The following is a 19,778-nucleotide window of genomic DNA, read 5'->3' on the forward strand; positions in this document are numbered from 1 at the left end:
TTGTTCTCCCGCAGCTATGCAACACCTTGGGTACAAGGAGCTTTAGCCATTACAGGAAAGCTTCGCAAGGAAATAATGGACCTCAAGCAGCAAGTCAATAAGCTCGAGGAGGAGAACCGTATTCTGAGGGGGATCATCGCCAAGAACATTACGCCAACAACAAATAAGGAGAAATAATCATATGGGTATGGGCACTCCCCTTGGCAACTGCCAAGATTGGGGGAGGTGCCCTGGTATCGTATCACCATCACAACTCATATCTTTACCGTTTTTCTTAGTTCGATCCTATTAGTAGTATCTTGATTTAGTAGAATAAAGTCATGGCATGATCTAGTTTTGAGTTTTGCTTTACGATCTTTCCTTGTAATCGAGTCCGTGAGCTATATAATAAAGATTAGTGTTGAGTCAAGGGCTTGAATATTTTGCCATGATCTTGGGTGATTAGAAGAAAAAGAATAAAAAGAATCAAAGAGTTCATATGATCTTAGTGAAAGTAATGACTTCACATAGAGAGAGTATGATGATTAAAAGTTGTTGGGAATTGGCAAATATAGCTTTGGTCATCGTTGCAATTAATAGGAAGTAATAAGGAAAGAGAGGTTTCACATATAGATATATCATCATTGACATCTTTTATGATTGGGAGCACTCATTAAATTATGACATGCTAAAAGAGTTGAAGTTGGACAAGGAAGACAACGTAATGAGTTGTGTTTTCTTACATCCGAGATAAAAATATGTTGTCATGGATCTTCTACCGAGCTTGCCTTTCCCCCTCATGCTAGCCAAATTCTTAGCACCAAGTAGAAATACTACTTGTGCTTCCAATTACCCTTAAACCAGTTTTGCTATGAGAGTCCATCATATCTACCTATGGATTGAGTAAGATCCTTCAAGTAAGTTGTCATCGGTGCAAGCAATAAAAATTGCTCTCTAAATATGCATGACTTATTAGTGCAGAGAAATAAGCTTTGTACGAACTTGTTATGGACGCAATAAAAGCGACGGACTGCATCATAAAGGTTCACATGCAAGGGGCAATATAAAGTGACGTTCTTTTGCATTAAGATTTTGTGCATCAACCCTAAACACGCATGACAACCTCTGCTTCCCTCTGTGAAGGGCCTATCTTTTATTATTATCCTCTACCTTAAAAGAGTCACGGTGACCCTCACCTTTCCTTTTTCATTTTATCCTTTGGCAAGTTCAGCATGTTGGAAAGAGTATGATATACATATCTAATTGGATGTGGGGGAGCATGAATTATTGTTGTTGACATTACCCTTGAGGTAAAAGGTTGTGGGGCAAAACTATAAGCCCCTATCTTTCTCTGTGTCTGATTAAAACTCCGTAACCACAAGTATCGCGTGAGTGCTAGCAATTATGAAGGACTAAATGATAGTTGAGTATGTGGACTTGCTTTTAAGCTCTGACATAGACTCTTTCGGATATTATGATAAATTGCAATTGCTTCAATGACTGAGATTATAATTGTTAGTGCCTAATAAGGTTTCTGATTCATGCTTTGGCTTTGTGAATAGATCATCACTTGAACATGAGTAATCATATGAAAAAATCTATTTATGTTGTTGTTATGAAATAATCATGATGCCTTCATGTCCGTATTTTGTTTTTATCGACGCCTCTACCTCTAAACATGAGGACATATTTATTGTTATCGGCTTTTCGCTTGAGGACAAGTGAGGTCTAAGCTTGGGGGAGTTGATACGTCTGTTTTGCATCATGCTTTTATGACAATATTTATTGCATTATGGGCTGTTATTTCATGTTATGTCACAATACTTATGGCTATTCTCTCTTCTTTTACAAGGTTTACATGAAGAGGGAGAATGCCGGCAGCTGGAATTCTGGGCTGGAAAAGGAGCAAATATTGGAGGCCTATTCTACGCAACTCCAAAAGTCCTGAAACTCCACGGAATACCTTGAAATAAATAAAGAAAAATTGTCGCCAAAGATGAAGGCTAGGGGGCCCACACCCTGCTCACGAGGGTGGGGGGCGCCCCCCCTAGGCGCGCCCCCTACCTCATGGGCCCCCTGGTGGCTCTCCAATGCCCATCTTCTCCTATATGAAGTCTTTTGATGAGGAAAAAATAAGCAGCAACCTTTCGGGACGAGACTCCGCCGCCATGAGGTGGAACCTTGGCGGAACCAATCTAGGGCTCCGGCAGAGCTGTTCTGCCGGGGACACTTCCCTCCGGGAGGGGGAAATCATCACCATCATCATCACCAACGCTCCTCTCATCGGGAGAGGGCAATCTCCATCAACATCTTCACCAGCACCATTGAAGGAAATATGCCCTAGAGGCAATAATAAAGTTATTATTTATTTCCTCATATCATGATAAATGTTTATTATTCATGCTAGAATTGTATTAACCGAAAACATGATACATGTGTGAATACATAGACAAACATATAGTCACTAGTATGCCTCTACTTGACTAGCTCATTAATCAAAGATGGTTATGTTTCCTAACCATAGACATGTGTTGTCATTTGATTAATGGGATCACATCATTAGAAGAATGATGTGATTGACATGACCCATTCCGTTAGCCTAGCACTTGATTGTTTAGTATACTGCTATTGCTTTCTTCATGACTTATACATGTTCTTGTAACTATGAGAAATATGCAACTCCCGTTTACCGGAGGAACACTTTGGGTACTACCAAACGTCACAACGTAACTGGGTGATTATAAAGGAGTACTACAGGTGTCTCCGAAGGTACATGTTGAGTTGGCGTATTTCGAGATTAGGTTTTGTCACTCCGATTGTCGGAGAGGTATCTCTGGGCCCTCTCGGTAATGCACATCATTATAAGCCTTGCAAGCAATGTGACCAAATGAGTTGGTTACGGGATGATGCATTACAGAACGAGTAAAGAGACTTGCCGGTAACGAGATTGAACAAGGTATTGGATACCGATGATCAAATCTCGGGCAAGTAACATACCGATGACAAAGGGAACAACGTATGTTGTTATGCGGTTTGACCGATAAAGATCTTCGTAGAATATGAAGGAACCAATATGGGCATCCAGGTCCCGCTATTGGTTATTGACCGAGAATGGTTCTAGGTCATGTCTACATAGTTCTCGAACCCGTAGGGTCCGCACGCTTAACGTTACGATAACAGTTTTATTATGAGTTTATAAGTTTTGATGTACCAAAGTTTGTTCGGAGTCCCGGATGTGATCACGGACATGACGAGGAGTCTCGAAATGGTCGAGACATAAAGATTGATTGATATATTGGAAGCCTATGTTTGGACATCGAAAAGGTTCCAGGTGAAATCGGGATTTTACCGGAACACCGGGGGGTTACCGGAACCCTCCCGGGGGTTAATGGGCCTTAGTGGGCCATGAGGGAGAAGAGGAGGGCTGGCCAGGGCAGGCCGCGCGCCCCCTCCCCCCTAGTCCGAATAGGACAAGGAAGGGGGGGCGGCGCCCCCCTTTCCTCTTTCCCCTCCCCCCTTTCCTTCTCCACCAAGGCAAGAGGGGGGAGTCCTACTCCCGGTGGGAGTAGGACTCCTCCAGGCGCACCCCAAGGGGGCCGGCCGCACCTCCCCCTCCCTCCTTTATATACGGGGGCAGGGGGACCCCATAACACACAAGTTGATCTACGGATCGTTCCTTAGCCGTGTGCGGTGCCCCCCTCCACCATATTCCACCTCGGTCATATCGTCGCGGAGTTTAGGCGAAGCCCTGTGCCGGTAGAGCATCATCATCGTCACCATGCCGTCGTGCTGACGGAACTCATCCCCGAAGCTTTGCTGGATCGGAGCCCGGGGATCGTCATCGAGCTGAACGTGTGCTGAACTCGGAGGTGCCGTACGTTCGGTGCTTGGATCGGTCGGATCATGAAGACGTACGACTACATCAACCGTGTTGTCATAACGCTTCCGCTTATGGTCTACGAGGGTACATGGACAACACTCTCCCCTCTCGTTGTTATGCCATCACCATGATCTTGCGTGTACGTAGGAATTTTTTTGAAATTACTACATTCCCCAACAGTGGCATCCGAGCCTAGGTTTTATGCGTTGATGTTATATGCACGAGTAGAACACAAGTGAGTTGTGGGCGATATAAGTCATACTGCTTACCAGCATGTCATACTTTGGTTCAGCGGCATTGTGAGATGAAGCGGCCCGGACCGACATTACGCGTACGCTTACGCGAGACTGGTTTCACCGCTACGAGCACTCATTGCTTAAAGGTGACCGGCGGGTGTCTGTCTCTCTCACTTTAGTTGAACCGAGTGTGGCTACGCCCGGTCCTTGCGAAGGTTAAAACAACACCAACTTGACAAACTATCGTTGTGGTTTTGATGCGTAGGTAAGAACGGTTCTTGCTAAGCCCGTAGCAGCTACGTAAAAATTGCGACAACAAAGTAGAGGACGTCTAACTTGTTTTTACGGGGCATGTTGTGGTGTGATATGGTCAAGACGTGATGCTATATTTTATTGTATGAGATGATCATGTTTTGTAACCGAAGTTATCGGCAACTGGCAGGAGCCATATGGTTATCGCTTTATTGTATGAAATGCAAACACCCTGTAATTGCTTTACTTTATCACTAAGCGGTAGCAATAGTCGTAGAAGCAATAGATGGCGTAACGACAACGATGCTATGATGGAGATCAAGGTGTCGCGCCGGTGACTATGGTGATCACGATGGTGCTTCGAAGATGGAGATCACAAGCACAAGATGATGATGGCCATATCATATCACTCATATTGATTGCATGTGATGTTTATCCTTTATGCATCTTATCTTGCTTTGATTGACGGTAGCATTTTAAGATGATCTCTCACTTAATAATCAAGAAGTGTTCTCCCTGAGTATGCACCGTTGCGAAAGTTCTTCGTGCTGAGACACCACATGATGATCGGGTGTGATAGGCTCTACGTTCAAATACAACGGGTGCAAAATAGTTGCACACGCGGAATACTCAGGTCATACTTGACGAGCCTAGCATATACAGATATGGCCTCGGAACACGGAGACCGAAAGGTCGAACGTGAATCATATAGTAGATATGATCAACATATTGATGTTCACCATTGAAACTACTCCATCTCACGTGATGATCGGACATGGTTTAGTTGATTTGGATCACGTGATCACTTAGATGACTAGAGAGATGTCTGTCTAAGTGGGAGTTCTTAAGTAATATGATTAATTGAACTTAAATTTATCATGAACTTAGTACCTGATAGTATTTTGCTTGTCTATGTTTGTTTGTAGATAGATGGCTCGTGCTGTTGTTCCGTTAAATTTTAATGTGTTCCTTGAGAAAGCAAAGTTGAAAGATGATGGTAGCAATTACACGGACTGGGTCCGTAACCTAAGGATTATCCTCATTGCTGCACAGAAAAGTTACGTCCTGGAAGCACCGCTGGGTGCCAGGCCTGCTGCTGATGCAACTGACGACGTTAAGAACGTCTGGCAGAGCAAAGCTGATGACTACTCGATAGTTCAGTGTGCCATGCTTTACGGCTTAGAACCGGGTCTTCAACGACGTTTTGAATGTCATGGAGCATATGAGATGTTTCAGGAGTTGAAGTTAATATTTCAAGAAAATGCTCGGATTGAGAGATATGAAGTCTCCAATAAGTTCTATAGCTGCAAGATGGAGGAGAATAGTTCTGTCAGTGAACACATACTCAAAATGTCTGGGTATAATAATCACTTGATTCAACTGGGAGTTAATCTTCCTGATGATAGTGTCATTGACAGAATTCTCCAATCACTGCCACCAAGCTACAAGAGCTTCGTGATGAACTATAATATGCAAGGGATGAACAAAACTATTCCCGAGCTCTTCGCAATGCTAAAAGTTGCGGAGGTAGAAATCAAAAAGCAGCATCAAGTGTTGATGGTTAACAAGACAACCAGTTTCAAGAAAAAGGGCAAAGGGAAGAAGAAGGGGAACTTTAAAAAGAACAGCAAGCAAGTTGCTGCTCAAGAGAAGAAACCCAAGTCTGGACCTAAGCCTGAAACTGAGTGCTTCTACTGCAAGCAGACTGGACACTGGAAGCGGAACTGCCCCAAGTATTTGGCGGATAAGAAGGATGGCAAAGTGAACAAAGGTATATGTGATATACATGTTATTGATGTGTACCTTACTAATGCTCGCAGTAGCACCTGGGTATTTGATACTGGTTCTGTTGCTAATATTTGCAACTCGAAACAGGGACTACGAATTAAGCGAAGATTGGCTAAGGACGAGGTGACGATGCGCGTGGGAAATGGTTCCAAAGTCGATGTGATCGCGGTCGGGACGCTACCTCTACATCTACCATCGGGATTAGTTTTAGACCTAGATAATTGTTATTTGGTGCCAGCGTTGAGCATGAACATTATATCTGGATCTTGTTTGATGCGAGACGGTTATTCATTTAAATCAGAGAATAATGGTTGTTCTATTTATATGAGTAATATCTTTTATGGTCATGCACCCTTGAAGAGTGGTCTATTTTTATTGAATCTCGATAGTAGTGATACACATATTCATAGTGTTGAAACCAAAAGATGCAGAGTTGATAACGATAGTGCAACTTATTTGTGGCACTCCCGTTTAGGTCATATTGGTGTAAAGCGCATGAAGAAACTCCATACTGATGGGCTTTTGGAATCACTTGATTATGAATCACTTGGTACTTGCGAACCGTGCCTCATGGGCAAGATGACTAAAACACCGTTCTCCAGAACTATGGAGCGAGCAACTGATTTGTTGGAGATCATACATACTGATGTTTGTGGTCCAATGAATATTGAGGCTCGCGGCGGGTATCGTTATTTTCTCACCTTCACAGATGATTTGAGCAGATATGGGTATATCTACTTAATGAAGCACAAGTCTGAAACATTTGAAAAGTTCAAAGAATTTCAGAGTGAAGTGGAAAATCATCGTAACAAGAAAATAAAGTTTCTACGATCTGATCGTGGAGGAGAATATTTGAGTTACGAGTTTGGTCTACACTTGAAACAATGCGGAATAGTTTCGCAACTCACGCCACCCGGAACACCACAACGAAATGGTGTGTCCGAACGTCGTAATCGTACTTTACTAGATATGGTGCGATCTATGATGTCTCTTACTGATTTACCGCTATCGTTTTGGGGTTATGCTTTAGAGACGGCCGCATTCACGTTAAATAGGGCACCATCAAAATCCGTTGAGACAACACCTTATGAACTGTGGTTTGGCAAGAAACCAAAGTTGTCGTTTTTTAAAGTTTGGGGCTGCGATGCTTATGTGAAGAAACTTCAACCAGATAAGCTCGAACCCAAATCGGAGAAATGTGTCTTCATAGGATACCCAAAAGAGACTATTGGGTACACCTTCTATCACAGATCTGAGGGCAAGATTTTTGTTGCTAAAATCGGATCCTTTCTAGAGAAGGAGTTTCTCTCGAAAGAAGTGAGTGGGAGGAAAGTAGAACTTGATGAGATAACTATATCTACTCCCTTGTTGGAAAGTAGTTCATCACAAGAACCGGTTCCTGTGACAACTACACCAACTAGTGAGGAAGCTGATGATATTGATCATGAAACTTCAGATCAAGTTTCTACTGAACCTCGTAGGTCTACCAGAGTAAGATCCGCACCAGAGTGGTACGGTAATCCTATTCTGGAAGTCATGTTACTTGACCATGATGAACCTACGAACTATGAGGAAGCGATGATGAGCCCAGATTCCACAAAATGGCTAGAGGCCATGAAATCTGAGATGGGATCCATGTATGAAAACAAAGTATGGACTTTGGTTGACTTGCCCGATGATCGGCAAGCCATTGAGAATAAATGGATCTTTAAGAAGAAGACTGACGCTGATGGTAATATAACTGTCTATAAAGCTCGACTTGTTGCGAAAGGTTTTCGACAAGTTCAAGGGGTTGACTACGATGAGACTTTCTCACCCGTAGCGATGCTTAAGTCTATCCGAATCATGTTAGCTATTGCTGCATTTCATGATTATGAAATTTGGCAAATGGATGTCAAAACTGCATTCTTGAATGGATTTCTGGAAGAAGAGTTGTATATGATGCAACCAGAAGGTTTTGTTGATCCAAAAGGTGCTAACAAAGCGTGCAAGCTCCAGCGATCCATTTATGGACTGGTGCAAGCATCTCGGAGTTGGAATAAATGTTTTGATAGTGTGATCAAAGCATATGGTTTTATACAGACTTTTGGAGAAGCCTGTATTTACAAAAAAGTGAGTGGGAGCTCTGTAGCATTTCTGATTTTATATGTAGATGACATATTATTAATTGGAAATGATATAGAATTTCTGGATAGCATAAAGGGATACTTGAATAAAAGTTTTTCAATGAAAGACCTCGGTGAAGTTGCTTACATATTGGGCATCAAGATCTATAGAGATAGATCAAGACGCTTAATAGGACTTTCGCAAAGCACATACCTTGATAAAATTTTGAAAAAGTTCAAAATGGATCAGGCAAAGAAAGGTTTCTTGCCTATGCTACAAGGTGTGAAGTTGAGTCAAACTCAATGCCCGACCACAGCAGAAGATAGAGAGAAAATGAAAGATGTTCCCTATGCTTCAGCCATAGGCTCTATCATGTATGCAATGTTGTGTACTAGACCTGACGTATGCTTAGCAATAAGCTTGGCAGGAAGGTACCAAAGTAATCCAGGACAGGGACGAATCCAAGGGGGGCGAGACCCCCCCCCCCAACGATCTTGTCCGCCTTAACAGCGATTAGGAAGGTTCGTAATTAGGCAGCGTTTTGACGTAATTAGGCAGCGTTTTAACTCAAATCGCCCCCCCTGTCCGGCTGTCCCGTGTAACCCACGTGAAACCCCTCTAAGGCCTAAGCCCATGGACATTACATAGCAGACCAAAACCAACCAAAAAGAAGGCCCACCATCGAGAAAAGGGGCCAGGGTCCATTGGTTCAGGGACTTGCCTAGCTGCAGCAGCACGCCAAAACTGCTTCAAATCTCTGCTGCCACGATGATTTTAGTGCCGCCACTGCCTCGTGCGATCTTCCTATCTGCCCTGCGATCGAGTCTCCACCCATCGCCTACCACCATGGCCGGCGAGGCCGTCCGTGAAAGAGAGGAGCACAACAAATGTGCCCCAGCGGCCCAGCCTTCTTCCAACGAAAATCAGAAGAAAATCAGAAGGGGACTGATCAAGATCCACGATTGCTGAACGGTTAGTCTCTTCATTAGGCGGCAAAGAAAAAGTCTCTTCATCCCTTGATCTTTAATCTCTTCAAATTTGTGTGGTTGTGCCATAAAAAATCTAAAAACATCAGAAATCGATTACAGAATATGGGCTGTCCTTATTCAGTTATTGTCATGTATAGTCATCATGAAGATAAAGAGAACAATGAAATCCGACTTTCCAAGCCTAGAGATCCTAATCGATCATTCCTCTTAACCATTAAGGGGATTGGATTAGAAGAAGAACCAACATCATGATTTTTTGTTGGTCAATATAATTGATAACTAAATGATCGACATGAAAATTAGAGTTGGAATCCATTCTGACATAGTACGGTCTGCCACATTATTATTTATGCAGTATAACTAATTTAGATACTATTCTTTTTATCAAAGATGGGCACTCTAATAATAATTTTGTAGTGTTTAGTTGTTTACACTAATGAAAACGAGGCCAGGCTTATCACCTTTTTTTTGCATACTTTAAACTTCTTATGGTTCGGTCAGTGCTCATCAGCCTATAAGAGCTCAAGTCTGAAACTCGCCCCCCCTATATCAAATTTCTGGCTCCGTCCCTGATCCAGGAGTGGATCACTGGACAGCGGTCAAGAACATCCTGAAATACCTGAAAAGGACTAAGGATATGTTTCTCGTATATGGAGGTGACAAAGAGCTAGTCGTAAATGGTTACGTTGATGCAAGCTTTGACACTGATCCGGACGATTCTAAATCGCAAACCGGATACGTGTTTTTATTAAACGGTGGAGCTGTAAGTTGGTGCAGTTCTAAACAAAGCGTCGTGGCGGGATCTACATGTGAAGCGGAGTACATAGCTGCTTCTGAAGCAGCAAATGAAGGAGTCTGGATGAAGGAGTTCATTACCGATCTAGGTGTCATACCTAGTGCATCGGGACCAATGAAGATCTTCTGTGACAATACTGGTGCAATTGCTTTGGCAAAGGAATCCAGATTTCACAAGAGGACCAAGCACATCAAGAGGCGCTTCAATTCCATTCGGGACCAAGTCCAAGTGGGAGACATAGAGATTTGCAAAATACATACGGATCTGAATGTTGCAGACCCGTTGACTAAGCCTCTCTCACGAGCAAAACATGATCAACACCAAGACTCCATGGGTGTTAGAATCATTACTATGTAATCTAGATTATTGACTCTAGTGCAAGTGGGAGACTGAAGGAAATATGCCCTAGAGGCAATAATAAAGTTATTATTTATTTCCTCATATCAAGATAAATGTTTATTATTCATGCTAGAATTGTATTAACCGGAAACATGATACATGTGTGAATACATAGACAAACATATAGTCACTAGTATGCCTCTACTTGATTAGCTCATTAATCAAAGATGGTTATGTTTCCTAACCATAGACATGTGTTGTCATTTCATTAATGGGATCACATCATTAGAAGAATGATGTGATTGCCATGACCCATTCCGTTAGCCTAGCACTTGATCGTTTAGTATACTGCTATTGCTTTCTTCATGACTTATACATGTTCCTGTAACTATGAGAAATATGCAACTCCCGTTTACCGGAGGAACACTTTGGGTACTACCAAACGTCACAACGTAACTGGGTGATTATAAAGGAGTACTACAGGTGTCTCCGAAGGTACATGTTGAGTTGGCGTATTTCGAGATTAGGTTTTGTCACTCCGATTGTCGGAGAGGTATCTCTGGGCCCTCTCGGTAATGCACATCATTATAAGCCTTGCAAGCAATGTGACCAAATGAGTTGGTTATGGGATGATGCATTACGGAACGAGTAAAGAGACTTACCGGTAATGAGATTGAACTATGTATTGGATACCGACGATCAAATCTCGGGTAAGTAACATATTGATGACAAAGGGAACAACGTATGTTGTTATGCGGTTTGACCGATAAAGATCTTCGTAGAATATGAAGGAACCAATATGGGCATCCAGGTCCCGCTATTGGTTATTGACCGAGAATGGTTCTAGGTCATGTCTACATAGTTCTCGAACCCGTAGGGTCCGCACGCTTAACGTTACGATGACAGTTTTATTATGAGTTTATAAGTTTTGATGTACCGAAGTTTGTTCGGAGTCCCGGATGTGATCACGGACATGACGAGGAGTCTCGAAATGGTCGAGACATAAAGATTGATTGATATATTGGAAGCCTATGTTTGGACATCGGAAAGGTTCCAGGTGAAATCGGGATTTTACCGGAACACCGGGGGGTTACCGGAACCCTCCCGGGGGTTAATGGGCCTTAGTGGGCCATGAGGGAGAAGAGGAGGGCCGGCCAGGGCAGGCCGCGCGCCCCCTCCCCCCCTAGTCCGAATAGGACAAGGAAGGGGGGGGGGCAGCGCCCCCCTTTCCTCTTTCCCCTCCCCCCTTTCCTTCTCGACCAAGGCAAGAGGGGGGAGTCCTACTCCCGGTGGGAGTAAGACTCCTCCAGGCGCACCCCAAGGGGGCCGGCCGCACCTCCCCCTCCCTCCTTTATATACGGGGGTAGGGGGCACCCCATAACACACAAGTTGATCTATGGATCGTTCCTTAGCCGTGTGCGGTGCCCCCCTCCACCATATTCCACCTCGGTCATATCGTCGCGGAGTTTAGGCAAAGCCCTGTGCCGGTAGAGCATCATCATCGTCACCACACCGTCGTGCTGACGGAACTCATCCCCGAAGCTTTGCTGGATCGGAGCCCGTGGATCGTCATCGAGCTGAACGTGTGCTGAACTCGGAGGTGCCGTACGTTCGGTGCTTGGATTGGTCGGATCATGAAGACGTACGACTACATCAACCGCGTTGTCATAACGCTTCCGCTTATGGTCTACGAGGGTACGTGGACAACACTCTCCCCTCTCGTTGCTATGCCATCACCATGATCTTGCGTGTACGTAGGAATTTTTTTGAAATTACTACGTTCCCCAACAACCATCTCATCTCCAAACCCTAGTTCATCTCTTGTATCCAATTCTTGCCTCCAAGTCCGGGATTGGTGCTAGTAGGTTGCTAGTAGTGTTGATTACTCCTTGTAGTTGATGCTAGTTGGTTTATTTGGTGGAAGATCGTATGTTCAGATCCTTTATGCACATTATTACCCCTCTGATTATGAACATGAATATGCTTTGTGTGTAATTACGTTTGTTCCTGAGGACAAGAGAGAAGTCTTGCTATTAGTAGTCATGTGAATTTGGTATTCGTTCGATATTTTGATGAGATGTATGTTGTCTAACCTCTAGTGGTGTTATGTGAACGTCGACTACATAACACTTCACCATTATTTGGGCCTAGAGGAAGGCATTGGGAAGTAATAAGTAGATGATGGGTTGCTAGAGTGACAGAAGCTTAAACCGTAGTTTATGTGTTGCTTCGTAAGGGTCTGATTTGGATCCATATGTTTCATGCTATGGTTAGGTTTACCTTAATACTTTTGTTGTAGTTGTGGATGCTTGCAATAAAGGTTAATCATAAGTGGGATGCTTGTCCAAGTAAGGACAGTATCCAAGCACTGGTCCACCCACATATCAAATTATCAAAGTACCGAACGCGAATCATATGAGCGTGATGAAAACTAGATTGACGATATTCCCATGTGTCCTCGGGAGCGCTTTTCCTATCATAAGAGTTTGTCCAGGCTTGTCCTTTGCTACAAAAAGGATTGGGCCACCTTGCTGCACCTTATTTACTTTTACTACTTGTTGCTCATTATAATTTATCTTATCACAAAACTATCTGTTACCACTTATTTCAGTACTTGCAGAGAATACCTTGCTGAAAACCACTTATCATTTCCTTCTGCTCCTCGTTGGGTTCGACACTCTTACTTATCGAAAGGACTAAATACTTGTGGGTCTTCAGCCATCATCGAGGAGAAGTAGAACACGGGAGGCCACCGCCGCTTGTATCCCGTGAAGGCCGACACCGGTACCCTGGCTGGTTCTCCTTTATCCCAGACCATCTTGGGCACTCGACTGAGCTCCAAGGAAGCACCATCCCCCTCCGGCTGAAGCACCCTCTTTGCCGCTCCGATGAGCAGCGCAACCAGACATAGGGAAGATACAGGGGAAGAATATGCCTTCGGGGCTCCCGACAGTCCGTTTAGCAGGCTGCCGGAAATGGGAAGACAAAGGGATCCACCATGGCTGGCCGTAGACTAGTGTAGTGTATCCGTGTCGTGGGAGTGGAGTTCCACGCGATCATATGTGCACATAGTTTTAGCTTTTTAGTTGAAAATATGTCCAAAATGTAACATTTTCGTGCAGTTTGCATGAAATCCATCATGTTTGTATGAAATCCAGCCGTGTTTGCAGGAATTTCATCCGATTTATTGAAAAGCCGTTTAAAATGTATGCGACTAGTGTTGGATGATGTCATCCCGCATTCATATTCGCGGACTGATACTCTCTGTCTGCGGATGGACACAGAAAAAAATTATGAGTTTCCTTTGAAGATGCCCTAAAAGCGATGCTTCAGGATTGGCGGGGCGTGAAAGTTAGGTAGAGACAAAGGACGGCAAATGAAGCTGCGCATGTATTGGCCAAGCTAGGGGTTAGTGATGAACGATGTGAGGTGTGGCCTTCTGACCCACCAGATTGTATTTGATTCTGCACATTATCTGAGATGAGATTCCGAGTTTTGGTTAGTTAATAAAAGTTGTGTTTACCCTCAAAAAGAAACTGATTGCCTCGGTGTCAGATTATTCTATTGACAGATTTTATCTTAGTCGATATGACGAAAAGAAAAAGCAGTCTGTCTAATTTACATCTAGATGTTTGTTAAAAATCTCATATCAAAGCTCCCACAAATATATAATGCAACCATAAAAAACAAAAAAACTAGAACAAAAAAATAGACCACAAACAGAATGGACATCCGTTTAGATGTGACATAACTACTTTATATGGCACATCTAGATGTGTCTAGACAGACCCAAGAAAAAGATCTTTGATCACATAATACCTCCAAGAGTATTATTTTTCAATACGATTAAGCAGGACAGAAATATGGTTGACCACGAGATTGCTAAGTTTTGTAATAGGGACAAGTTTAACGGTGGCTGGTGCTATACCGTCCTATGTGATGGTTTCGTTTGGACTGATTGTATGAAAATTGAACATTAACATATTTATATGGGTTAAAAATACGACTTGCATAATTTTCTTTACACAAAAGCATCCCCTTCCTTGGTTTTTCACAAAGTGCAATGCTCCTTTTCCCTACCAGTGGCCTATCCTCACAAAAGAGAGAGTGACTCGAAAGAGTTAGAAGAAGAAAGACAATCCTCAAAGCAATCATCAATGGCACCTCATTTGCAAGCATGAGTTGTATCTTTACACACAAACTAGTGCATCCCACATGTAATTGATGCAAATGTGCACTACAAGCTTGCAAAAAAATTAACTTTGTCAAGAACGTTGCCGAATGCACTAAGCCACATTGTAATACCTTTTTGGGGGATCGTTTCCTTGATAGGAACCTGCAGCTTCAATTTTTCTTTTCCCGAAGTAGATGGGAAACCTGTAGCTTTGATTTGTCATAATCGCCACAAGCTTTTCTGCACCCGTGTGGTTTAATTTGAATTGTGCGTGTTACTGCACTGCTGCTATTGGAGTCCCGCGATACCACCGTTATATTTTGTCATATAGATTGAGCGCTCGTGAATATGGTTTACCCACGAGATTGCTAAGTTTCGTAATAGTGACAAGTCTAACGTTTTGCTGGTTGGCGTCATCCCATCCTATGTGGCGGTTTGGGTACAGAATGATTGTATGAATACTTAATATTAGAATATTTTTGTGTTTAAAATTTCAGAAAAAAATCACTTTCCTTTGATTTTCACAAGTGCGATGCTCCTTTCCCTACCGACGGCCTATCCTCACAAAAGAGAGAGTGACTTGTACTTAATGTCTAATATTTCTTCCACAGAGAAAGTGACCCAAAGAGACGATGTCTCGAAGAGTTATAAGAAAACAAATCATCTATGGGTTTATTGTGTGCATCATGATGATGAAGAGGCCGGGAATTGCAACACATATTACCTTCTTTGGGGATAGTTTCCATGAAAGGAACATTCAGATTTGATTTCCCTTTCCCCAAGAAAATGCCGAGACCTGCATCCGTCGACTCATCACTGATACAAACTGTGATAATCCCCATCAGCTTATCTGCACCCATGTGATTTGATCTGAATTTTTTTTTCTTGACTGAGTCACTTAGATGTGCAATAACTTAGATGTGCTCAAGACAAAACCCAATTTTGTAAGATGGTTTGATTCGTAGGATTGGCCACTCAGTTCTTACATTGCCACTCATTGGCCATCAAACGCACTTCAATGACACATTCTCATATGCTTTAGTCATACAGGATCTAAGAGCTTGCGACGAACAAAGAAACCCTAAACATGATTCCCTGGTATGTCACGTTTTTCACTCTTGATCCACTGAAATTCTAGCTAGCAGGTCCGAACAATGCTCGGCAGTTGCGACATGACGAAGCAATCAAGTTGATACCAAAATGCACAGCATGCAAATTTATGACAGCACAGATACCGTTAACAAAGGATCGAAACGATGGGCCTCAATTAACAGGAGTACGCTGTATTGGTGTCAACGAGTTAACTGATTTTACATCAGAAAGGGGCTGATCCTACCAACTTGGTGCTGGGCATGGCCAGGCGAGCTACAAGTGAAAAGACCTGCTTTGCAATACAACTGGCTGATCTGGAGAAGCCCTACCCGAGTTGGGAGGCCGGTTTGTCTCAGGGATAAGGCCCTGAACTGAAACATGATACAGATTCGGCGCTGACAATTGTGCCCGAAAAAAGAAGCACCGAGAGGGCTTGTGACTCGTGACTGTCATTTGATCACTTGCTTTCACTTTCTTCTCGATGCAACCTCTGCCGCCCATGCTTTTCCGACGTCCGTTTGGAATTTCCCTACATAGAAATCAAGAGATTAACCAGGGAAATAAGCTGAGCTTTTCCGTGAGCTAGTATTTGAATCCTGCAAGATGGGAGATATACCAGAAATATGTAACAGTGTAAGGAGTATGACACATGTCAACTCAAAATAATATCAAGTGCTCAGGCATTAATGTTCTGGTTTGCTATCCTAAAAAGTTTCATAGAAATGTATTGTGTGTAAGAAAACAATGAATAAATGGACAGCCTGCATAGTTTAAATACAATGTGCACTTTAGCAGCAGAATCTGATGGGAGGGGAAAACAAGAATACAAACCTGCCGTCGATTGGAAGAACTCTTCTAGGTCCCGCCCTTGCTCTGAGAAATTAAAAACAATAGAAAGGCGTTAACACGCTACTATAAACTCAGGAGTAAAAGGTGCTAATGAGTTAGGCATGTATTCTGCACATCTTTACACGCACTCCTCCCAGTGCATGTCAGGTAGGCTGAGAACCAGTGGCGGCGCTGGGGGTCTTCCTGGGAATTCCATGGAATACCCAAGAATTAGGCCCCAAAAAATTTGACTACATATGTTTATACGTTCTGGAGACTGAAGCCAACGAACTCAAGCCCATCCTGGCTGTGACTGTGAGGCGGGCGAGAGCCACTGCAGCAGGTCGCACCTCGTCTCCCAGACTCCCTCCCCCGATTCCCGCATCCCAAATCCCCAACCTAACCAAGCTGACGGTGGCGGAAGCAATTTCAGGTCCGGCAGGTGACGGGCAACAGCCGGCCCTCTCCCCTAAAGGCTGCCCCCCCCCCCCCCCCCGGTCCGGCAGTCTAGCCTCCGTCGCCTTCGGGCTCCACCTACAGCAGTCCTGCATCCATCCAGTACTGCAAAGTGCATCCAGCCACCCCCCATCCATCTACAAGGTCATTTCCTCTATTTTTAAACAAATCTGAAACTTTTTATATGTAAATTGCCACTGCAAGTGATTGCTAGGAGTACAAGCCACCGATTACTTTATATTTGCTGTCCTATTATATTGCTTTGGCAAAAAAAAATTGCAAGAATACCCAGGAGCAAATTCCTGGCTCCGCCACTGCTGAGAACCAAAGATAAATGAACGAAAAAATCCTGCGCTTGTTACTAGAGTCGTGCCTCCCCTATAACTATACCGAATCAAGAAGATTACTCAGTAAATTCAGACTTTATAGTCCGTAGTTATGGGTGTGCACATGGGAAAAAGACTGATGCTGACTTCCTGAGTAAATCAAACTATCCAAACATCCATGTACCGCTGGGGATTGTATCAGTAGGAGCTTACCCTTTTCGTATTCCAGTGCTTGAAGTATCATCTCAACCTAAAAATAGAACACAGAAGAAAACAAACAGTTAGTCAAGAGAGAATATTTCATCAACAACATTAAGGAGACCTTAAGTTACAATAATTCCTGTTCCATGGTCTGCCAATGTTCATAATAGTAGCCACTCTCTTTAGCAGCTGATTATCTCCTCTTGTTAATGCACTATTAAGTTAATTGTTGGTAATCCCAGTGCGTCAACACTTGCAGGTACAAGTCTCTAATGATTTACGGGGTAAAAATTGCAAGTAGCTTACCTTGTCAAAATCTTTAACAACCTTCGCTTCTAAAGTGGCGTTGTTCTCATACTCCATCCAAAGTTCACGAATTTCGTCGGCTGAAAAAGACCAGCATGAGATAAGTGAATTTCTACAACATATCAAAAGTACAAGGACAAGAGCATAAAACAATGCAAAGTACTCAGCCTGTTCGCGAAGGATATCACTCGTTACCTTGTATTAAGAATGAATATTTGAGTACAGATGGCTTAGTTATTTATTAGTTTCAAAATGTTGCTACTTGCTGCTGACACCTAACTGGAGGACTATATGTAAAAATCCAATGTTGTCCAATACATTGGTTTGTTTTCTTTGATGGTAACTACCACTTTTAAGTAACAAGAGAACAACATGACAAATATGGAATTTAGAATAACAAACATAAGAAACCTAATCAGTATCTTAAGCATTTACAGAAATTGGGAATAAGAACAATCTAAGCTCATATTTCATTCTCTCCCCCTTCAAGTGTTTATGCTCATTATGAAGTTTCACCAATTTATAATCGAATTAAAATGCAGTCTTCATAATTATCACAAGGTGAAGAAAGTTATATCAATGGACTATGGAATCGAGCCAGCCTAAAGTTTCCAAGACACAGAACTATAGATGTTAAGCTTTTCCATATTTCAGTATTAACCTCTTGAACCTCCACCAAGCAATGCGCACATATGGTCCAAAGCTTCCTTCTCCCTACGGCTCTTCTCTTCCTTGGGTACACCATCAGCAGGGGTGATATCGCCAACAATAGCTGGGCATTAAAATGATTGGAACGAGTTAACCAAAGTAGCATCCTGATAAGCAATTGTTTATTTTGCACAATGGAAAGGACAATGCATGTGTGGTTCCATACTGATCACTAACACCCTCACATTCCAACAATCTCAAAGTTGAAAGACACAAAATCGAACAAAAAGAAGAGTCATCCGGGATTACCTTCGGCTATGTCATGCACAATCGCCATTTTCACACACCTGTAGAAAACGAAAAAAACATACAACTCATTAGGCATAAGAGGATACTAGAAGAACGAGGTCCCACCGCACAATGGGAGGGGATGGCTGGGTATCCACACACCTGTCGCGGTTGACGCCGGCCGGAAGGTCGGCGGCGATGAGCGCCATGACTCCCATCCGGTACATGTGGTCGGCCACCGACTCGGGGCCCGGCACCCCGCGCCTCACCCAACCAGCCCTCTTCGTCGTCTGCAACCCATGCCGCCCATCATCCCATCACACGAGATCAACCGACGATGCAAGCAAACCTAAACCGGTGGTGGAGCAGGCAGGCAGCACTAACCTTGAGGCGGTAGCAGAGCGTGAGGAAGTCGATGGCGGAGGACGCCGAGGACGCCGCCGGGGCCGCGGGGTCGGACCCAGGGGCCGGGGCGGGCGAGGAGGAGGACGACATGGCGGCGGCGAGGCGGGGCCGGAGGTGGCGCGCGCGGTGGTGGGGGGAGAGGAGGGGGAACCTGGTCGCGGCGGCGGCGGCGGCGGCGAGGGAGGCGGCGCAGAGGGAGGAGAGGGAAAGGGCTCGGCTCCCACCCATGGCTGGGGTTAAGTATGGGTGAGGTGAGGTGAGGCCGGGAGGAGCGGTGCGGTGGCCGTCCGGGAATGCCGGGGCGGTGGTGGTCGTGGTGGATGTGGCGAGGGCCGCGAAAGCAGCGCGCCGCGTGCGCTCCGGGTGGCCCAGATTGCACGCCGATCCCCCGCCCCCGTTCTCCCCACGAGTTTGGGCTGTGTAAACCGTGTTTTCTTTACCCAAAACAACGCGGAATGGCCCAATCGCGTGTGCATAGCTCCAGGGAATCATTCTTTTTCTTAAATACTGTAGAACACTCCATGGCGAACTTTTTTTTAAGATGTACCCATAGGCATACATTTATTTTATTTATAATAATAGTAACGATACAAAAACGCATACAAGCAACAGAAAACAAGAAAGATCCACTGCTGCATACTGCCCTCGCCGCAACTATCAATTACCAGTCTTAATTGCGACCATCTCAG

The 19,778-nt window shown here is 43.9% G+C and overlaps 1 protein-coding gene across 1 annotated transcript; it reads right to left on the reverse strand.

Moving 5' to 3' along the window:
• Positions 1-15,771: 15,771 nt before the first annotated feature.
• Positions 15,772-19,494, reverse strand: LOC123136566 (5'-deoxynucleotidase HDDC2). Its single transcript, XM_044555971.1, has 8 exons — positions 19,069-19,494; positions 18,847-18,974; positions 18,706-18,743; positions 18,410-18,520; positions 17,749-17,828; positions 17,455-17,491; positions 16,463-16,504; positions 15,772-16,160 (listed from the first exon to the last, which is right to left on the reverse strand). Exons 1-8 carry the CDS (start codon positions 19,315-19,317, stop codon positions 16,099-16,101), a joined length of 747 nt encoding a protein of 248 aa, XP_044411906.1. The 5' UTR covers positions 19,318-19,494; the 3' UTR covers positions 15,772-16,098.
• Positions 19,495-19,778: the final 284 nt, after the last annotated feature.

Source organism: Triticum aestivum, chromosome 6B (assembly GCF_018294505.1).
Source record: "Triticum aestivum cultivar Chinese Spring chromosome 6B, IWGSC CS RefSeq v2.1, whole genome shotgun sequence".
In the NCBI taxonomy this organism is placed as follows: domain Eukaryota; kingdom Viridiplantae; phylum Streptophyta; class Magnoliopsida; order Poales; family Poaceae; genus Triticum; species Triticum aestivum.

Coding starts and splice junctions, on each gene's coding strand:
- LOC123136566 (XM_044555971.1), bottom strand. CDS start 19,317: ATGGGTGGGAGCCGAGCCCTTTCCCTCTCCTCCCTCTGCGCCGCCTCC. Junction 18,975..19,068: donor CGCTCTGCTACCGCCTCAAG/GTTAGTGCTGCC, acceptor CATGGGTTGCAG/ACGACGAAGAGGGCTGGTTG. Junction 17,829..18,409: donor GCTTGGTGGAGGTTCAAGAG/GTTAATACTGAA, acceptor GGTCTTTTTCAG/CCGACGAAATTCGTGAACTT.